A 23000-nucleotide genomic window follows, 5' to 3' on the forward strand; every position below is an offset into this window, starting at 1 on the left:
TGGATATACTTTTGAGACCTTAAATTCAGCTCAAAATCCAATCTGTGCTGATCCACCATATAAGTCAACTCTTGAGAAAATGATTTGGCGTACAAGTCAACCCTTGAAAAACCAATTCGGCATATGTTGACCCTTGAAAAACCAAAAAGAAAACAGACTGCAACTGATTTTCATTGAAAACAACACAATTAACACGCTTCAAAATCATTCTCACTACCCTCACCTGAAGCAAAGATGGAAGCAAGCACATCATATGGGTCCCAGTCTGTATCTGATGAGGCGTTTTCAGCTTCATCGTCAATGTCTCACAATAAATTATCTTCCATGCCATCAATTGCACAAGAGATACTGTACTTTTAAATGATTTATCAGTCTCTACTTTAACTTTGTCCCATGCCTTGAGCACGAAGTTACACAGCATATCAAGTGATGCAGCACAATTGCCCCACCTTTAGTAATCCATTTTTCTGCACTTGACATCCATGTATTCTATTCCTCACGCATATGGGCTTTGAATGGCTTGTTTAAGCAGATGTCATGAGGTTGCAATATAGACATCAGACTGCCCCGGATAACCGCCATGTAAGTATTATGTAGTGCTAATCTACTTTTAGTGTTCTCAGTTAAGTGGCTATGAAACATATCTTAGTCCAGCAAAGTCCGTCTTTTGTGTAAACTGCCTGGCTGCCTGTTCCACACATTGTTTATCCAGAGTTTTAAGTCGTTTTCATCCAACTATTCTTTTTCATGAAAATGTACAAAAATACCTGCAGGGAATTTTATTTTGGGAAGCGAGTTTACTGGATTAGTATTTGACATTTTGCTCTTGGAACTTATTTTCAGATGTACATTGAAATTCTGTAGTTTATCTCCTGCTATTAATGTAATATATAAATGGCATCATCCCAAATGTTGCAGACTATAATCAATGGTATTGGAGGAGATAGGAAGAGGCCTTGGATATTAAGAGGCTTTCTGACTGACTGAGTTTATGAAATTATTTTAATATCAAATGTGGATTATGACTACAAACCTCAGAATTCTGACATACTGGAAATCATGGTATTGGTTAGTTAACTTAAAGCATAGCATAACATTCTGAAATTAGTTTTTGTACTTGGAAGAATGATGCAAAGTAGGTAGAGATTAAAATAAAAGACAACATTTGGCGTTGCTGTTGATGAAAAATACAAAGTGATTTTTTTCCAGATGAATAATTGGAAGTCTTGTTATCAAAATTTGCAAAAGGCTTATATGAGTATAGCTGTTTAAATGGAGCAGTGACTGTAAAAATTCTCAAAATATCATCCTAATTCAATCTGTAACAATGACAGGGAGAGCTGAATGCACGTGACTGATGTGTTATGGTTGTTCATGAAAGCGAAAGTGCTTTGCCCAAACTTGCATAGTTGAGTCAATTTATTTAATTTCCACCCTCGGGTTTACTTGCTTTTTAGCAGGCATACTTTTAGGAATGAACTTTAATTTATGCTGAAATCAATTTGCCCATAATTATTTGCATCAGAAGTCCTGGTTTCAGGTCATTAAGTTCCTGTCTGCACATGTCATAGTCACATCATTGAAAGTAGAAAAAAATGAAAAAGATTGTCATTTAAAACACATCAGGAGTATCAAACAGGCCAGATGTGTTAGCATGACATTGGAGCACTATAGCTCTACAGTTATTAAAATAGGATCAGTTAGTGAAAAAGATCCTAGCGAGATTTATTTTATCTGGTTGAAACATGAAAGTCTGGTTGAAAGTTGAAAGTCTGCAAATGCTGATTGTAATAAAAACACACTGAAATGCTGTTCCAAAAAACCAAAGGTATAGCTGAAGTCCTCCAGCATTTCAGTAACCATAGAACACTGCAGCACAGAAACAGGCCCCTTCAGCCCTTCCGGTCTGTGCTAAACCCTTTTTTTTTTACTTGTACCACTGACCTGCACCCAGTCTATTGCCCTCATACATCTCCCATCCGTGTACCTGTCCAGATTCTTCTCAAATGTTAAAATTGAGCCCACATTCACCACCTCAGCTGGTAGCTCATTCCACATTCACACTACTCTCTGTGTGAAGAAGTTCCCCTTTGGTGTCATATGCAAACTTGCTCATCCAATTTATCACACTATCATCCAGATCATTGATGTAGATGACAAACAACAATGGTCCTAGCACTGATCCCTGAGGCGCACAACTAGTCACAGGCCTCCAGACTGAGAAGCAATCATCCACCACTACTCTCTGGCTTCTCCTGTCCAGCTTTGTTGAATCCATTTCACTACTTTACCCTGAATACCTAGCTTCTGAACCTTCAAAAGCCTTACTAAAGACCATGTAGACAACATCCACAGCCGGTCCTTTCCTTTGGCTTGGCTTCACGGACGAAGATTTATGGAGGGGTAATGTCCACGTCGGCTGCAGGCTCGTTTGTGGCTGACGAGTCCGATGCCGGACAGGCAGGCACAGTTGCAGCGGTTGCATGGTTGCTTTAGTGATCAGGACATTTTTAGCAGGATTTAGCCACCATACTAACAACCAATGAATTGAAGGTATGATTTGCTGAGGTCTCGTTGCAAAGGGCAGTATAGTGCCACAACAGTTGGGTTCAGTCCAGAATTCTAATTCAATCAGTGTGCAGTTGACACTTCTCTCATCTTGACAGATTTGTTGGGTGTCCTAATTTCTTCCCACATCCCAGATATCTGTTGGAAGATTAATTGTCACTAAATTGGGTTGCACGGTTAGCACAACACAGTTGAAGCACCATCAACCCGGGTTTGCATCTGGCGCTGTTTGTAAGGAGTCTGTACGTTCTCTCATGGACACTTGGGTTTCCTCCCATCCTTCAAAGCATATGGGGGTTGCATTAGTTGGGTGTAATTGGGCGGCATGGGCTCATGAGCCAGAAGGGCCTGTTACCGTGCTGTACATCTATTTGATTGAATTATCCCTGATGAGAGAAATAAGAGGGGTAATGGAATTGCACTGCTGGAAAACAGCATCATCTCATGGTTGAATGGAATCCTGTGTCATAATAAGTAAAGAACCCCATTGTACTGGATACATTGTTGCTTTGCTTCGTAAACATTCTGTTTGAGGTGAAGATGCAAGCTATGGTAACTTCTTCAATGTAGTGGGTAATGGGTAGTTATTTATATGCTTATCCTCCTTATTCTTGTTCCTTGAAGAAGGGCTCAGGCCCAAAACATCGCAAGATATCTTTGTCTCCTATGGACACTGGAAGTCCGGCTGAGTTCCTCCAGTATTTTGGTGTGTTTTTACTACTTTCACGGCGTCTGCAGTGTTTTGTGTTTCACTCATTTATATGTAACTAAACAGTGATTATGACTTAAATATGCAATTAACTTACTTGCCCCTCATACAGCAATGCTTTTGTTTTTTTACCAAACCAGTTTGTAAGTGCATTGCTTATGCTGAGTAATAGCACCGTCTATGGCAGAGCCCTGCATCATTGAAAAGCTCTTTTTACACTGAAAGGCTGTGTTATTGCCATATACTCAACCCATCTCTGGAAGCCGGCTTGCTTGTTCACAGAACAGAAGAAAAGTTGGGTCCGTGTGTCATTTTATACAGCGAGCTGGCTTCCTGAAGCAAGAGGTGGAATGTAGCCCAACTCCATGGCAACATGGCCCACCCTTTTAGACTAGTCCCACATCAATATGCTCCACTTCTGATACTACCTACCTTGGCAGATTGAAGCCGGGTAAGTTTTGACCCCTCAATCCCCCTTCGATGCATTCACATGGTGCTAAAAAGCCATATAATACCTGGCTTTCAAGCGCTGTGTAAAAGGGGTAAAAGTAACATCAATTTCTGCTTAAGAAGTTCAAAGATATTTTGACTTTGTATCTCTGGGAATATCAAACAATCAACTGGGTTTCTTATTACTCTCTGAATTGTGTTTGTCTCCACAGAATTGAACCAGTCAATATTACTTAAAAAAAAAGCTTGATTATTTCTGAAGTCAGTAAAAGCCCTTACTTGAATAAATGGAGCTAAGCAACAGTATTGCACCTTTGTATTCCTTGGGAAAGTATTAATGAGTTGGTTTGAGTTCACTTGTGGAAGTATTGGTAAATTGGTCTGAAATTTAGTACGTGTCCTGAATTCATCATCCTGTTTAGCATAATTATTATGTCTTCTTCAATCGATGATTAGTGGCATTCACTTTCTTGGCTCATTGATGATTTTAGAACCAAGATAAGTCAAGTCACCTTTATTTATCGTTCATACCATGGTAAAGATGAGATAGCGTTTCTCCAGGACCATGGGGCATATTTACATAAATATAAGATAGAAGTTAAACTCATAAAATATTAAGACGTATACTGTAAGAATCCCTGGTACCAAGGTACTCTAAGCACATATGTTCTTGGAATTCAGGAGTCTGATGACCTGGGGCGGGGGTGGGGGGTGGGGGGGAAACGACAAGACTGTTGCCCAATCTGGATGTATGGGCCCTAGTGCTGCAGTACCTCCTACCAGATGGCTGAAGGGTGAACAGTTTACTTGAGGGGGCGAGTGGAGTCTTTCTCAATGTTTATTGCCTTTCACCTTCATCAAGTGCATTAGATGTTCCTCATGGTAAGAAGAGAGCCCCCAATGATCTTTTCCGCTGACTTCACTATCCTCTGCAGGATCTTGTGGTCTGAGGAGGTACAGCTACCAAACCAGGTGGTGATGCAGTTGCACAAGATGCTTTTGGGAGGGCAGTGGGAGATGAACTTTCCTCAGCCTTTGCAGGAAGTAGAGGTGCTGCTGGGCTTTCTTGGCCATGGATCTGTTGTTAAGGGACCAGTTGAGATTCTCCACCAAGTGCACTTCAAGGAACTTGATACTCTTGGCGACCTCAATAGTGGAGGCGTCAGTGGTCGGCAGAGTGAGGTCCTCCTGGGCCCTTCTGAAGCTGAGAACCATCTTTTTTTTTTGACTCTGCACCAGTCTGTTGGTGGCTGCACCTCATCTCTGTATGTTGACTCATCATTCTTACTAATCAGGCCCACCACATTCGTGTCGTCAGCGAGCGTGATGATGTGTTAGCTGTATAGTTGTGGGTCAGCTGAGTGAACAACAGTGGACCGCATGCAACCCAATGCTCACTGTGATGGTCTTGAAGGTGCAGTTTCCGATCTGGACTGCCTGAGGTCTCCCCGACAGGAAGTCAAGAATCCAATTGCAGAAGGATAGAGGGCTGTGGCAATGGTTTTGTCTGTAGATCAGTTGGGTCTGTCTGCAAACTGCAGGAGGTCTAGTGCTGGGGGCAGCGGAGCTTGATGTGTCTCATGACGAGCCTCTGTGCGACAGGGCAGTATTCATTGAGGCAGGATACAGATGACTTCTTCGGCACGGGGACAATGGTGGCGACTTTGAGGCACGTTGGGACCAAGGTGCTTTTCAGGGATTTGTTAAAGATATCAGTGAGAACATCTGGTTGTTGAGCCACACATCCCCTTAGCACTCTGCCATAGAACACTATAGCAGAGAAACAGGCCCTTCTAGTCTATGCCAAACTATTTTTCTGCCTTGTCCTACTGACCTGTACCTAGACCATATCCCTCCATTCCCTTCCTGTCCATGTACATGTCCAAATTTTTGTTAAATGTCAAAATTGAGCCTGCGTTTACCAATTCAGCTGGCAGATTGTTCCACGCTCCCACCACTGTGTTCTTTCAATTTTGTCACTAAACATTGCATAATATCTTCATAAATTTTTGTTGTTTGAAAAGAAGAACTGCCCAGATTTTCCCAATCTGGCTAAGGTTAAAATGAAGTGTATTCTGAACTTGTGTTTTATTACTCAAAAAAGTACAAATTTTAATTGGCGTTTATTCTGGCTAATGGTAACCGTGCTGATGTTTACATGGTGTAGAAGTCATAGTGTGGTGGATAATATTGGACCAGGAAAAATGATTAGTGGGTTGCAGTTCATAATTTGCCATGATAAAGTACAAAGTTGAATTCGATCAGTTTTGTAACGATTGGGTGGAACAGCAGAGAGAAGATAATATGAAATATTGTTTTAAATTTTCAATATAAATGGTTCATTATTCATTGAGAAAAAAAATCTGACTTGGTTCTCCTCTCCCAGTAACACGAAAGACATTAGGGAATGCATGTTTATGCGTGCGCTATTGTGTAGTTATGTGCATACAGCCTAGTGAAATGTAAGCTAGAGATTTATTGATTAATTAGATTGGCTTAGAAGTAGTATCTGTTTGGACATCTTACATCTATTTCAGTGAGCATTGGGCTGCATGCGGTCCACTGTTGTTCACTCAGCTGACCCACAACTAAATGAAGTGATTCTGAATGTTAAAGATATTGCAATTGTACCTACTGTACCAAACTGCATATTCTGTGTATCCATCCATTGTGATGTTTATGCCAGTTACCACTTGTCCTCAACTGGACCTATACATTTCTCCCCAGTCTGACCTCCAGACTCGGAGTAACAGCATAGGTGATATCTTTACGTAAAGAAACCAGTTATTGATGGCGATTATTTGCTTATTTAGGTTTCCTGGCCTCTGTGTCATAGTTCTCGAAATCCTTGCAAGCACATAGGAAAATAACTTGATTGGTGGTGGGGAGTGCCATCAGCAAATTGATGAAATGTGTAGAATGATAGAATCATTCAGTACAGCAGACAACCATTCACCTAATGCTTGTGTCTGCTCTTTGAAAGAACTGTGCAGTTAGTCTTTTGTATTTTCTCCTAGCACTGATTTTTTTTAAAAAAATCAAAGATTATTGATCTCATTTCCTCCTGAACTGTGCCTCTTCCTTTCCCCCCTCCCCCCCACCTTTCCCAATCAGTTTATCCATTCAAAAAACGCTATATGAAAGTAATTTTTATATAGCATCTTGTTCCTTCGCTAATTACCTTAAAGCTTTGTTCTTTGACTACACATTTCTGGCATGGAAAGCATTTCTATGACCTCAATTTAAAACCAAATTGAATCTCCTAATTGTTTTCTGCTTTGAGGCATAGGCAGTGATTTTTTTTAAAAGATATTCATAATTTCTGTGGCATCTTACAAATACTCATTAACAATAGTGTAGGGCTATCTTCCAAATGTTTCAAACCTAGGTTTCTTTTTATATGACCTCTTGTAATCCCGGATCCCCAAGCCATCAGCTTCATTCCTACGCAAGAAGAAAGAGATTTGGAACAATTTTCTGTGCACCGTTCCCTCAAACTAACTGCTTTTTGTCAGTTCTGATGATGTATGGGCTGAATTGCTCCTCTACCTTTACAGGTTTGCATTTATATGCCAGGTCGTCTCCTTGTAACTGGACCTCGCATCATCTATGCACCAATGTGCCTTTATCCTTCCAGCATCTAGGTAAATGTAGCAAGACTTGGTTGGAGCGGAGAACCTTTGTCATTACTGCTGACTGGAATCTACCATGTGCCACCAAGTGATCTGGTAGGTGGATGAATGTGCACTCTATCAGAACTGCGGCTCAGCCTATCAGCAACAAAATAACCTAATTAGCATTAAATAATTGAAGGGACGATTCTCAATGCAAAACGGTAAAAATTGTAAATTTTTGTAAAAGTACTTTTGGCCTGAGCTGGCTTTTAATGTAAACTTATCCTTGCTAACTTGCTCATTGCATGGTGCAATTCTCTCTCAGCTCGGCCTAGTTCAGTGTCTTTGCTGGGTAATTGAGGAAGATGATCAAACATATTTTCAGAATTGAAATCACTAGAATACAGAGCTCTGTATCAGAAAATGTATAAAGAACTGATAAGCCAGCCCATTTCATCCCTCATAGAGCATTCAAACTGAAATTCCTGGGATGTTTGACTTAATTCTGTGAAGTGTGCTAAATATGTTGTGATCTAATAGATTGCTTTCCATGCTTCTGTGATGAGTGATCAAACCAAGCATCGTAGAAACAGTTCCATACATCTGTCTTGCCTGAGATATGGATATGATCTAGTATCTAGTAGCCTACGGAAACTTACTGATAACTAACCTTGTTTGTATTCTGTGGCCAGAAACAAAGAATCTGGAAAAAAAATAGTCTAACAAGGATGCTTCATTTTTGTGATGCCCTATATTTTAAAAAAGCCACTATTTTGCAGTAACTGAAATCCGTCAAATTCTGTTTCCATTACACAGGATTTCTGGTATTTTGAGGATTGTATTTGACGACTATGTCCATTTTTCTGTGAAAAATGCACATTGTTCCAGTACATCGAGGAGGAGCCAAACTTCACCAAGAATTTGAAAAGTCGCTAAGACTTCAAGAAATCTACACCTATTGACATACTCGCTGGACCTCCATGAACTGTATGTGTACAGTTTTGTGTGAAGAATCGATTGAGGATTGCTCTGTATGCAGAATCTGAGCTTAACATAGGCACTTGGGGTGAAGATGTGTGCTTTGTGAGACCAGGATGCCTTACTTTTTGGATCTGGGGCTTGATGCACATTTACTCAATCAGTGAGTGGTTACCTCTGCTGGTGCAATAATACAAGATTCCTTCCATCATTCTTTTGCTCCTCAAGTTTCCCATCTTCCATATTTTTGAAATTGATGTTATATAAATTTCAAGGCTGTTTAAGTATGTTTTTTGCAAAACGTGAGTGTACCAATTTGTTGTCTTTAAATAAATTGTGGCACGGTTTTTCTTTGGGAGCAATTTAGAACAAATTTGACATCAAACTCAAGATATTAGGGTAAATCACTTAAAGCTCAGAGTTGCAAATTCAAAAGCGAGATGAAGAAGTTTCGGTCGGGCATTACCTGCAAAATGAACTCAATGGGTCAGGCAGCATCCATGGAAGGCGATAGATAGCCAATTTTCAGGCAAGAATCCTGCAGCATTTTTTTGTTACTCCAGTTTTTCAGCCTCTGTAATCTCTCTTGTTTACCTTGGGTAAGGAATACATGAGTTTAGAGTCTTGACAATTGGAAGACAGCTGCCAGTAGTGGAACAGTGAAGTTTGGAGAAAGTGAGAGGTAAAGATTAGAGGGTTGTGGGGGCTTGAGGACATTTTGAATAGGGGATGATAATTGAAATCCAGGATTAGAATTTTAAAATTTGGGTTAACCATGTGAAGAAGGGTTAACAGGGCTTGCTGTGAGTTACAGAGTTTTAGATAACATCAGGTTTACGGAAACAGGGAAGCTAACAAGCAATGCCACTTGGGGCAACAAAACAAGGCTGAAGATTTAGAGAGGAGATGAGCCGAACTCGGAGTGAAGTGATAATTTGTACATGTAGTCTGAAACAGATCTTGGGGACACGTGTCGCTTCAGCATTGCAAATGGTCTGGTTCAGCTCAGGGAATACAGTGGAGTCTATGGCATGAATTGAAGGAATGGTATTGGTCTTTCCAATAATTGTTTTAGTTAGAGAAAATTTCTCTCTATCCAGCCTTGTATATGAGGTAAACAGTACGATTGTGGAAAGATAAAATAGCTGTCATCAGTACACATGTGGAAATTTACATTAAAAAAAAATTATGAAACTGAGATTAGAAATAGGAAGAAATCAAGGATCAATGTTTGGCGGGAACCAGCATCAATAATGCTAACAGAAATCTAGAAGCCATTGCATAATTGCAATTGGATAGATACTAATGGAATCTGTTCAGTACATAATGTCCAGCTGGAGAATGGGAGAGTGAAATTAAGGGTTGGTATTATCAACCATGTCAAAAATAATAGCACAGAGCAAGAGAGAAGGAAGTATATTTTATGTTTCATAACTAAGCATTTGTTTGGGAGCCATCAGGGGCCGAAAGCTGATTGGAAGGCTGTAGGGGTGTTCAAGGTAAGTTGACCCTTGATTTGAGAGCTGAATACGTGTGATTTACACCCAAGCATAAAGGTGGGTTGTTGGAAATTCAGCTCACACATTGCTGTCATACTCTGTTGGAGAACAGAACATCTAGTAACAACTATTCTGTGTTGTCTCAGTAAAATTGATCTTGATAATGCCCTTTAGTTTTAGTTATAAACAGATTCTCCTTTGGTTATTAGCAATGTTCAGTGGGTGGCTGAGAATGTTTAAACACTGGTTTGTAAAAGGAGCAGTTTATTGAGTTAGTACTAATCTCTTTGTCCTTCAGTTAAGGATCATGCTTTATAGTCTAGACCAGGGGTGTCAAACTCAAATTCACGGAGGGCCAAAATTAAAAACTTGGACTAAGTCGAGGGCCGAACTAAATATTTATTGAAAATTTTCAACAACATCTGCATGTTTTCTCTTCTTTCAACATATGTAATGTTAAACTTTAGGATATAACCTTAGGAGGATAATGTTACAGGTCAGGAGTAGGTAGCTCAAGTTCACCCTTTGCTTGACCTGAGGGAAACATATTTGGTCCCTGTGGAGATGTAGTCAGCATTCACAGGCTGTGTCCATTTTGGCCTGCATCAGGACTCAGCATTTCCTGCTCACTCCTCAGGCTCTAGGCCTCTATTCACCCTCGACCCACCATCCCTCTACCTGACCAGTCCTTTACCCAACCTCTACTCACCCCTCACTCCACTCGCTCTGCCTCTACCCACCCCATCCTATACTCGCCCCTCTACTGCCTCTTCCCTCAACCTGTTTCTCCCTCTACCCATCTCTCACCCTCTAATCACCCCTCCCCTACTCGCCCTGCCCCTCCCCTTTTACCTCTTCCCTATCCACCCCTCCTTCTACTCATCCCTCCCTCTAACTGCCCCTCACACCACCATAACTTCCCCTGCCCATTACTCCTCACCTACACCCTCTGCCCACCCCTGCTTACCCACCCACTCAGGCCCAGCGCGCTGCCGATCAACCTTTGCGGACAGCCACCATCTCTCTCTTCATGTGCAGGGCTGAACCAGCCGTCCCTGGGGTCCGCGCGGGTGCAAGCGCGGAAGGCCGTGGCGACCGGGAGAAGTGCGCTCGCGCTGTGGAAGGGCCGTCCGCTGCCAGTCACGCGGGGCTCGTGCTACCCGGGGGCCGTGCGCAGCCTGCCATGTCCGTCGCACCGACAGGAAATCACAGGCGCTCGCCCATCCGCCGCACCGCTCGACAGCTGGGAGAAGTGACTGGTTGTGCGGGGAGCCTTCCAACTGGCTTGCCGGCTGATGACATCAACAGACTTCTCGTGTGACAATTTCTCGTGTTACAATGGGGAAGGATGTGCAATGAAGGGGGAGGATGATGGGGGTGACATGACCAAAAAACAGCATTGGCTCTCGCTGCAGTGCGGGCCACCTCTAATACATTTTTGAAATGATCTTGTGGGCCAAATATAATGCGGGCCAGAGTTTGACATGTGTGGTCTAGACGATCAACCAGTGGTTATGTTGGGAAGATGCATGTGCGGACAGAATTGGAGGTCTCCCAAGGTCACAGAGACAAAATAGATGATAAATGAAGATACTTAAGGGGAAGAATGTGATTGAAACCCAGACTGGATACCTGGAAATGACCATACTTCTTGCTGTATCATTCCCCACCTCAATCTAATCCCATTCATGTAACCTAATTTCCACCTTATGTATTGAGCTTCCCCTTAAATACCCCTTTTCCTGGGACAGCAGGATTGTTAAATAAAGAGAGATTGGATCGACTAGACTATCTTCACTCGAATTTAGGAATATGAGGGATCATTGAAGGAGACAAAATTCTGACAGGGGTAAATAGACTAAATGCAGGAGGGATGTTTCCTTGACGATCTAGATCAAAGGGTCGGGATACAGGCGACATGGGACCGAGAAGAGGAAGAATTCAGAGGGTTGTAAACCTGTGCAATTTCCTATGACAAGAGACAGTGGAGGCTGTTGCTGAATATATTCAAGGAGCTAGATATATTTATACACGTTATGGGGAATGGGAAGAGAGCAGGAATAAAATGGAGAATCAGCCATATTGAATGGTGAACAGAATTGAAGGGCTGGTTTTATTCTCTATTTTTCTTCAGTGGTAGCTGATCTCCCTGTGGTAATATTTTCCTCATTCTCACCTCTGTCTGGATTTTTTTTTTAATCCAGAATTCTCAAATGAATTTATTAGTGACAAATAATATTTGTGGTCTGTAATTCTGGTTTTCTTTCACAATACCCTTTTAATTCCTTTCATAATTTCAAACACACTGGTAAAATCGGTCCTTGGTCTCTTTTCTGGAAATGCTTTGGGATGTTTGGTGACCATGAAAAATGATGATTATCGTCAGTCTGAACAGTTTATTTCATTGGTGCGCCTTTTCTGATTGCTTTTGTCATCCTTGTTGACTAACCACTTTCTGAACATTAACAATGAAAGAAACATACTGAAAATTGTTCTTATTTTCATTTGCTGCATTTGTCTGGATAATTTTTAGTTTTGTACTTACAATTTTGTTTGTCTCCATTGTCCTGATTTTATATCAATTGTACAACATTGGTTATGTTTATTGAAAAAGTGTACTTTGCTGTTAGTACTATGGACATTTAGAAGTAAAACTAAGCAGGATTGGAAGGGACATTTTGGAAAGTCTGTCCTTTTTTTTCCAATTCCCTGTATGAGAGAGAAAGCTATATTAAAAAGATATGTTCAAACCCATTAAATTTATCGCCAATTGATCTGGTTAAATGAGAAATGTTATAAATTTGTGATAACGAGAGAGAAAACTTGATTAGGTTTATGCATTATCTATCACAGAGGTTGGTGATTATCTAACATACAGTATGTGCTCTGAACTCTTCACCCTAGTCCTAATTCTTTCCTCTAGGTTTCGTACTACATGTCTTGACTTGTTTCCATACAGTCCTGTTCGCCTTTTCACTCCTGATGCCAAAATAAACTGCAGTCCTGTCCTGCACTATTTTTATTAATCTGTAAGTAATATTTAATTCCCTTGGTTTTTGCTTGTCACTTTAATATTTCCTACATGAATTTTTGCTTTGAAAGCCAAAAAGCTGGAAGTAATGTATTTATAAAAGTAATCTTGCCTAATTTCTCTGTGCATATTATAGGACTAAAATTTGGATTACTTCATATGAATAAAAATATGTTCATTGATATTTCTGTCTTCTGCACTCTTTCTAGCGGTCATGTATTCCCTATAGTGGGTTGACCAGAATTCCACACGATTCTCCAATTGCAGTCAACCAATGCTTGTAAAATTACAACATAACATCCTAACTTTTATATTTTTTTCCCCATGGACCTGTAAAGGCAAGCATGCTATATGCCTTCCTTAGCATCCTATCAACCGTCATGGAACAATTGGCTTGAATCCCTACCATTTACAGTGCCCTCCATAATGTTTGGGACAAAGACACTTTTTTTTCTCCTTAATTTGCCCCTGTGCTCCACAGTTTTCAATTTGTAATCAAACAATTCATTAAAGTTTAAATTCATTAAACAATTCATGCGATTAAAGTGCACATTCCAGATTTTATTTAAGGTTATTACAAATTGAAAACTGGAGCACAGGAGCAAAAAGAGGAAAAAAAGTGTCTTTGTCCCAAACATTATGGAGGGCACTGTGTGCATCCTATCATATTTAAATTCCCAAAAGATGTCATCTTGTCCTTGGTGGGATTAAATTCCATGTGCCAACTCTCAACCAACTATCCTCGCTACCCACAGCACCAATTTTTGTGTCATCTGCAAACTTATTTATCATTGTTCCTACATTCATAAATATAATTAACAACAAGGGTCACAGCACTATTCCATTGGCATACCAACTGGTTATAGACTTCCAATCAAAGAATCATCCATCTACCATTACCTAGGGCAGCATGGTTAGTGTAGCGCCAGCGACCCAGGTTTGAATCTGGTGTGGTCTGTAAGGAGTCAGAACAGTCTTTCCATGTCTGCGTGGGTTTCGTCTGGGCACTCCAATTTCCTCCCACCTTTCAAAGACGTTGGACAGGGCTTAAAGGTTAATTGGAGCTTGTAGGTTAATTGATGTATTTGGGGGACTTGGGCTCATGGCCTAGAAGGGCCTGTTACCGTGCTGTATATCTAAATTTAAAATTTAACCCTCTTCCTTCTATCACCAAGCCAGTTTTGGATTAATTAGCCAGCCTTTTGTGGATCCCATGTGCCTGAACCTTCTAACAAAATTTGAAAAACACTTTGGCTTTATTTTTAAAAATGTGTGGAGACAGACAAGTAGGAGTTGAAGAGTAAGAAGTTCAAACAATTGGGGTCAAGTTTCACTTGGATCTATGAGAAAAAAAAAGTGTTGCTGAAGGACTCAGCAGTCAGGAAATATTGGGTAGGGAAATGCAGTCAGTATTTCAGATCAAGACTCTTGATCTGGACTGCAGAGGGGAGATGGCCAGAACAAAGTGGTGTGGGCCAAGAGCTGGCAAGCGATAGGTGGATCCAAGTGAGATGGGGTTGGTGGCAGCAGATAGTCAGTTGGGGAGGGAAGGGTAGAGAGACTGAGAAGTGATATGGAACCAGTTAAAAGCAGTAGATTATGAAATCTGATAAGAAAGGCAGATAAAGAGTGGACCAATAAGGATGGTGGTCGGACAGGAACAGTGGAGGGAGGTGATCTCAGTTGGTGCGTGAGCAGATGGAATTGTGGGGAGAGAAGAAAAAACTGGGAAACCGGGCATGGTGATGTTGGAAAGAAAATGATGTGGAGAGTCTGTATGATACATCCAGGTCCTCTCACACATTCCCTTTATTCCACTCCTCAATCTCCTATTACTCAATTAATTTCCCCTCCCCCACTGTTCCTATCTGCCCATCATCTCCCTTATTTGGTTCTACTCCATCTTCCTTAACTGATTGCATAATGTGCAGCTCTTTATTGTCTCCACCTATCACTCTCTACCTCTTATCTCCACCTTTCCCTCCCTCATCTAACTTCTGCTGACCATAAGCTATAGAAGCAGAAAACCTATTGTTTGCCAACTCCTTTCTCTACATTCTCTCCCTCACCTCTTTTTCTGGCTATCACTCTCCTCTCTACATTCAGTCTAAATGAAAGGTCTCGACCTGAGACGTCAACTGTCCATTTTCTACAGATGTTGGCTGATGCACTGAGTTCGACGAGCAGCTATTGTTCTGCTCCAGATTCCATCATCAGTAGTCTCGTGTTTACACTTATTCCAGGTTGACACCTGGACTAACAGTGACTTTAATTTTTACCTTTTGTCGATAACTAATTGTGCTCATCATGTTTCTTTCTCTCTAGTTGTACATGTAACGCCCTTTCAGAATGAGGCTGAGAATGCGAAAGGCTTCTCAGCAAACAAACTCTGTCCATGAATCACGAGTAGCAAAGACAAAGCGGAAGCGTTCTGATGCAGATGATTCAGTACCTATAATGGGTGCAAAACCTCAGAAGAAGGAAACTGGATTGCTCTCATCAATTAAAAGACTTATCCGAGGAACTACAACAAAGGTATAACCAGAGCACTGGTGTAGATGTCATTCTTACATGTCCAAATTTAACATATCGAACCAAGTAAATGTACTACAGCTTCTTTATTAACCCTTGGTTACACTAGTTTTCTGCACTGAGTCCCACACATTCAAAGTAGCAGAGTGTTCATCGTCTATTTATACACCTTTTGGGCAAGGGTCTTCAAGAGACCTTTACGAGCTTCCCATTTTGCATTCGTGACAATACTTTGTGATGTCTAGAATTATCTGGGAAGGTCGGAGTGTTCCCTATCCCAAAACGTATTGACATTCTTGGATAAGCTACTCTCTCATTTCAGCACAGATGTTAAGAAGGAATTATATTCCCATGTTAAGAAGGCAATTAGTTTCCCACCTTTTGCACAATCAGTAACTGCTGAAAGCCTTACCTAACCCATTAACCCTTTATTAACCATAATTTGGAAAACTTGCCCTTTCACTCTTGGGGATCCTTAAATATGCTTATGGTTTCATTTACCACCATAATACAATGCAATATCTTCTGTCTTGCATGTAGTCACTAAGGGTTGAGCATGGAAAGAGGACTGACTGACTGGCAGAATGCCAAGAGTGAGAATAAAGGGGGTCTTTTCTGGCTGGCTGCTGGTGACATGGTGTGTTGTGTAAGGCTCAGTGTAAATAAATGATTTGGATGACGAAATTAATAGCTTTGTGGCCAAATTTCCACAAAGATAGGTGGAGGTAGTGTTGAGGAAACAGGGAGTTTGTAGAGGCACTTGGACAGGTTGGAAGAATAGGCAAAGAAATGGACAGATGGAATACAGCATAGGCTGGAGTATGGTAAAGTACTTTGATAGAGGGACAAAAGAAATAGACTATAAACTAAATGGGAAGAGAATTCAGAAAGTGAAGGTCCAAAGGGACTTAGGAGTCCTGGTGCAGGATTCCCCAAAGGTTAACTTGCAGGTTGAGTCGGTAGTAAGGAAGGCAAATGCAATATTAGCATTAATTTCAAGAGGACATAGAATATAAAAGCAAGGATGTAATGCTGAGGCTTGGCAGACCACATTTGGAGTATTGGGAACAGTTTGGGGCTTGTATCTAAGAAAGGAAGTGCTGATTTTTGAGAGGGTCCAGAGGATGTTTACGAGAATGATTCCCGGGATGAGAGGGAATCATATGAACAGCGATTGATGGTTCTGGGCTTGTACTTGCTGGAAGGAGTGTCTCATTGAAATTTCTTTCTTTGGCTTGGCTTCGCGGACGAAGATTTATGGAGGGGGTAAAAAGTCCACGTCAGCTGCAGGCTCGTTTGTGGCTGACAAGTCCGATGCGGGACAGGCAGACACGATTGCAGCGGTTGCAAGGGAAAATTGGTTGGTTGGGGTTGGGTGTTGGGTTTTTCCTCCTTTGCCTTTTGTCAGTGAGGTGGGCTCTGCGGTCTTCTTCAAAGGAGGTTGCTGCCCGCCAAACTGTGAGGCGCCAAGATGCACGGTTTGAGGCGTTATCAGCCCACTGGCGGTGGTCAATGTGGCAGGCACCAAGAGATTTCTTTAGGCAGTCCTTGTACCTTTTCTTTGGTGCTGAATTCTTAAAGGGTGAGATAGAATGGAAGTAGAGAAGATGTTTCCAATAGTGAGAGAGTCTCGGGCCAAAGGCCACAGACATCGCTTTAGAACAGAGATGAGGAGAAATTTCTTCATCCAGAATGCGGCAAATCTGTAGAATTTGTTGCCACAGATAGCAGTGGAGGCCAAGTCATTAAGTATTCTTAAAGTGGAGTTTGATAGGTTCTTGATTAGTAAGAGTGCCAAAGATTATGGAGAGAAGACAGAATTGGGTTGAGTGTAAAATTGTATCAGCCATTTTAATAAAGATTTCATCATTTGCTAATAAAGTGAAATATATCAGCTGTCTGGCATGCTCAAAGTGGTTATTTCCATCAGCATGTAATCTTCATGAAAGGGATTGATTGGTATGCTGACTACTGCAAGAAGTTCTTTTCCATCTGTGTGAGAAAAGAGAAAGTCTGAGTAAGGTAAAGTAAACTCGAGCCATATTTTTAAACCATTCCAATCCAAGGCCATCAATAAACTGGAGGAGCAACACCTAATTTTCTGTCTGGCCTCCCTCCAACTGGATAGCATTTAGATCAACCTCCAGTTTCTGTTAGGCCACTGCCCTGTCTCTCTCTCTCTCTCTCTCTCTTCCCTATCTCACTGCCTCCTTTCCTCCAGTTCTCTATCCCTTCCTTCTCTATTCAGAGATCTATCTCTCCCTCTATCACTTCTCATCTTTTTTTTCTCTTGATCCTATGGGCCTGTGCTCCTCCCACTGCCTCGCCACCATTTGATTCAGGTTCCTGCCTGCATTTTGTTTGAGCCTTGACGAAGGGTCAGCCCTGAAACATTGGTTATGTATTTATCTGCTACATAAAGAATGCTGTGTGACTTGCTGAGTTTCTCCAGCATCTTTGTGTAAATTCAAATCGTTTTATTAAACTCACCTACAGCTATTTGCTGAGATGGTTTATGAATAAAGTACAGCACTTCTAAGAATACATCTTGCACAAAGGAGTGGGAGATGGCTGAGAGAAAATTTAAGTTAACTACCGAATTACCAGCATTAAACTTATCTATAATTTACATAAATTAGAAGGATTTGAGTCATTATAGCTCCATAAATCTGGGAAATTTGAAATTGTGTACTCTTTGTTCGTTTTTGGTATTTGCTCTGGCTTTAACTTTGGATCCATATTTTCTCTCTGGAAAGCTGTTTCCAATTTAAAACTAAATGATGTCATTCAACGATCATTCTTTACAGGTAGAAACAGAGAATCCTCCAAAGAAAAAATGTAAATTTGATTGTGACCTGGATGACAATATGATCTCTTCAACACCTCACACCGGTTCAAAACCCAACAAACAGATCTCCAGAGTAAGGCGGAAAAGCCAGGTTAATGGAGGTCAGTGAGGGCCATTTCCTTTCTTGGATATATGTGTCTATATTAATGCATCACTTAAAAACCATAGCGATGGTATTTATCACAGAACCTTGATTGTTGCAGTGCACGTGTCTATGGTGGTTCCCAGAAAAGCACTCCAAATTAAGCTTGTAACCCAGTGTTTTGAAATTATTTTCCTCTGATGCCTATATGTTCCTTTTGTAAGTCGGAATTCTACTGAACTTGGTTCTACTGAAACTAATTGTGAAACCACTATTTTAATATACAAATCTGTTTCATTCTGTCCTTTCAGTGAAGAAAATCTGTCTTCCTTATCGGGTGTCCCATATATGTGAGTTCAGACAGTTAACTGCCAACTCTTTTCTGGGACAGTATGTACTAGCATTGTCAGTGATACCCCCCAAAAATCTGCATATTAAAAGAAATTTTATAACTCTTCACATTTTGCCCAAACTTCAAAACTTGACCTTCTAAATCAGCCAAATTGCCGTAGATCTTTGATTCTTTCATCTTAAAATGAAATACCCCATCCCAGGTAAATCTCTTCTGCAATCACAGCAGGTATCTTTCTTAAGGGTGGGGAGGGGGAGATATGTGTGCAAGTGAACATATCTGTACACATTGATTACATGAAGAGGATAGATTAAAATGAAAGAAAAAGTAGGAAGAGCAGGAATAGAGTACATTACCTCTTAACTCTGCTCTATTCCATAAGATTGCGGCTCATCTGATCTTGACTTTGGCATCATATGCTTGTGTTTCTTTTGCCATTGATGAATATTATGTTGGTCTGGAACAGGCTTTTTGGTTGAATTTAAATTTCCATTTATTTCAATTCAAATTCATTGCTGGATCAATGGCCCAAACTCTTACCTTGTGTGAGGAGGAGTCACGTGATGGAGTAGTGGCCGGTAGCAGAACACCAGCCCTCTCCAGAAAAGAAGGAAAAAAATGAGGATAAAACAAAGCCCCAGACACACAAATCACAACAAATAAAAAATAAAGGTGTGGAGAAAATGGCACCAAAGAAAGAAAAGCCAAAAATAATGGGAAGAAAAGAAGAAAGAAAGATGCCGGAAGAGAAAGGTGAAGGCCTTACCTGTATGAAGAAGCAGGGACCCGCCGTGGAAAGAGGAGCCCACTCCCTAAGGTCAGTGGAGACCCTGCAGGGTCGCGACCCATCGAACGCAGGACTGCAAAGATGGCTCACAGAGCCAAACAGAGGTGCACAACTGCGCATGCACGAGGAATCGCGCATGCGCGATGTGAACGACAAGGACAATACCGATGGGAGGGGGGGTCCAGCTGTGGAGTGGAACTCTACAGCACGAACAGCTGAGAGAGATCCGACAGCAGGGCTCCCAGCTGGAAGATAAAGAAAATAACGGGAACGGGAGGGGTGTGGATGAAAAAAGGAAACCAGAGACACAACAGATAACCACCCCAAAAGAAGAGGACCAACATCAAGACACCATAAAAAAAAACCAACAAACTGAGACAAGCAGCTCAACAAGAAAGTCAGAAGAGACACAGATACAAGGAAGAGAAATAGAAAACACAAACCCAAGAGCAGACACAGAAGAAGAAGAAGGAGAACACCAAGTTCTGCACAGAGGAATAGGAGGTAAAATCTATGCCAGTACATAGATAAAAAATATTTTCAAGAACAAATGAAAGAATTAAGAGAATGGCTGACACTAGAATTTAGTGAAATAAAAGAAAAATGAAAAGTACAGAAGAAAAAGTGAGTAGAATAGAGCTGGTCATAACAGAAATAGGGAAAGGATTAGAAAATGTGGAAGAATGAGAAACAGATGTAGAAATGGAAGTGAACAACTTAAAAAGAAAATTGGAAGAAAGTGATAAAAAAGTTAAAGAAACACAGGAGTTGTTAGCTCAGAAGATGATTATAATGGAAAACTATAGTAGGAGAAACAACATAAAGATAGTGGGCTTTAAGGAAGATGAAGAAGGCAAAGATATGAAAGAATTTATAAAAGAATGGATCCCCAAGGTCATGGGAATGCCAGAAATGCAGGAAGGAATGGAAATAGAAAGGGCACATAGAACATTAGCCCCGAAACCAGTCACAACAAAAACCAAGATCCATTTTAGTAAAATTCCTAAGTTATACAACAAGAGAAAATATATTGGAGAAGGCAATGAATAAAATGAGAGAAGACAAATAATCACTGGAATACAAAGGTCAAAAAATTTTTTTCTACCCAGTCATAAGTTTTGAGAAGAGGAAGGAGTTTAACCCAGCAACATCGATCCTATGGAAGAAAGGTTATAAATTTATGGTAAGATATCCAGTGGTGCTTAAAATAGTTATCCCGGGGCAGCAAAACAGACTGTTCTCGGATCCGGAGAAAGCACGAGAATTTGCAAGACAGAAAGAGAGATGAAGAGATGTAACAAGAACAAAGAATGATGACAAACTTCATATAAAGAAGGAAAAATAATGTATAAGTAAGAACTAAAGGAGGGAAAGAAAAGGGAAAAAAAGAAGTAAGGGGGTGGGGAAAGAGGGTGAGCTTTGTTATATGTGAAGATAAAAGTTTTTTCTGGAGGGGATTGGGTGGGAGAGAATAACAGTCACTGCGAAATCAGTTGATGCTTGCAAGCGGGTTCGCAATCCAAATGGAGAGAGGAGTTGTGGTTGCCCGACAAGGGACAACTCAGAGAGGGGAGGGGACTTTTGGGGTTAAGGGAATTTTAGATGTGGAAATAGTGGAAATATTTTTATGTTTTAGAACTGTTGTCTTACAGTGTGTTCAAATAAGAAATGGATATGGGGGAAAGGTGGTGGTGAGGAAGCGGAAATGAGAGGTAAACAAAGTATGAAATGGCCATGTTGAACTATGTGGCTATAAATATTAACGGAATACATAACCAAATCAAAAGGAAGAGGCTGTTAAATTTACTGAAGAAAGAAAAAATTGATATAGCATTCGTGCAGGAAACACATCCAACTGAAGTGGAACACAAGAAATTAAGGAGAGACTGTGTAGGGCACGTAACGGCAGCATCATATAACTCAAAAGCCAGAGGTATAGCTATATTAATCAAAAATGTACCAATCAAAATAGAGGAGGAAATAATAGATCCAGCAGGGAGGTATGTAATGATAAAGTGTCAGATATATTCAGAATTTTGGAATTTGCTCAATGTATATGCACCTAATGAAGAGGATCAAAAGTTTATGCAAGATATCTTTTTGAAGATTGCAGATACGCAGGGGAATAATCTGATTAGGAGGGGACTTTAACCTTAATTTGGACTCAAAGATGGATAAAACTGGAAAAAAGACTAGCAGAAAGAACAAAGTAGCCAAATTTATAGTTAATTCGATGCAGGAAATGCAATTTTTGGATATATGGAGGAGACAACACCCAAAGGAGAAGAAATACTCATATTATTTGAGTAGACATAAAACATACTCAAGGATTGATATGTTCCTGTTGTCAGCCCACATTCAAGGGAGAGTTAGGAAAACTGTATATAAAGCTAGATTGTTATTGGATCGCTCACCAATGTTATTAGCAATAGAGCTGGAGGGCATCCCACTGAGAACGTATAGATGGAGATTAAACTCCATGCTACTTAAAAGACAGGATTTTAGAGAATTCATTGAGTGCCAAATTAAAATGTACTTTGAAATAAATACGGAATCAGTGAAAGAAAAATTTATACTATGGGATGCATTGAAAGCCTTCATCAGAGGGCAGATAATAAGTTATGTAACTAAGATGAAGAAAGTCTACAATCGGGAAATAGAACAGCTGGTAAGGGAAATAGCAAGTACAGAAAAAGAATTAGCAACAAGGGAAGATACAACAAAAAGATGAGAATTGGCAGACAGAAAAATAAAATACAAAACACTACAAATGTACAAGGTGGAGAAGAACATAATGAAGACAATGCAGAAGTATTATGAGCAAGGAGAAAAAACGCACAAAATACTAGCTTGGCAACTTAAAACAGAACAAATAAAAAGAACTGTATTGGCATCAAGGAAAAAGGATAAATAAATTACATATAACCCAATGGAGATCAATGAAAACTTCAAGGAATTTACGAGCAATTATATCGAACTGAGAACGAAGGGAAAAAAGACAAAATAAAGGAGTTTCTAGCTAAAATTGAACTACCGAAATTGCAAGAAGAGGATCAAAACAAATTGATAAATCATTTGAAATAGAGGAAATACAGGATATATTAAAAAAACTATTGAACAATAAAACGCTGGGAGAGGACGGACTCCCAATAGAATTGTAAGAAAACATTTAAAGACTTATTAATTCCTCCTCTCCTGGGAGTAATGAACCAGAATGAAGAAACACAAAACATGCCAGATTCATGCAAAACAGCAAAGACAGGGAAAGATCCACTAACACCAGCATCGCATAGACCAATATCTCTACTGAACTCAGATTATAAGATAATTGCTAAACTATAAGCAAACAGATTGGCTGACTGTGTACCAAAAATATTAAAACTAGATCAAACTGGATTTATTAAGATAAGACAAACAACGGACAATATCTGTGTTTATTAACTTAATCCAAGAAAACAAGACGCCAACAGTGGCAGTTGCCTTAGAAAAAGAGAAAGCCTTTGACAGAGTAGAATAGATTTATTTATTCAAAGTACTACAGAGGTTCAAC

The 23000-nt window shown here is 40.4% G+C and overlaps 1 protein-coding gene across 10 annotated transcripts in view; it reads left to right on the forward strand.

The window, feature by feature from the left end:
- LOC138749377 (CTD small phosphatase-like protein 2) overlaps positions 1 to 23000 on the forward strand; it is an 81935-nt gene that overhangs the window by 13417 nt on the left and 45518 nt on the right. Inside the window, exons 1-6 of one of the 10 annotated variants that reach the window (XM_069910607.1) lie at positions 3408 to 3728; positions 7285 to 7455; positions 8158 to 8328; positions 12742 to 12847; positions 15175 to 15384; positions 18189 to 18330. In XM_069910607.1, the coding sequence (XP_069766708.1) occupies positions 15199 to 15384; positions 18189 to 18330 (328 nt within the window). In that variant the 5' untranslated portion in view covers positions 3408 to 3728; positions 7285 to 7455; positions 8158 to 8328; positions 12742 to 12847; positions 15175 to 15198. Of the gene's footprint in view, positions 1 to 3169; positions 3275 to 3407; positions 3729 to 7284; positions 7456 to 8157; positions 8329 to 8349; positions 8483 to 12741; positions 12848 to 15174; positions 15385 to 18188; positions 18331 to 23000 lie in introns of those variants that run through there. The other 9 variants (XM_069910604.1, XM_069910608.1, XM_069910605.1 and 6 more) reach the window with 9 other exon arrangements.

Source organism: Narcine bancroftii, chromosome 14 (genome assembly GCF_036971445.1).
Source record: "Narcine bancroftii isolate sNarBan1 chromosome 14, sNarBan1.hap1, whole genome shotgun sequence".
Taxonomy (NCBI): Eukaryota; Metazoa; Chordata; class Chondrichthyes; order Torpediniformes; family Narcinidae; genus Narcine; species Narcine bancroftii.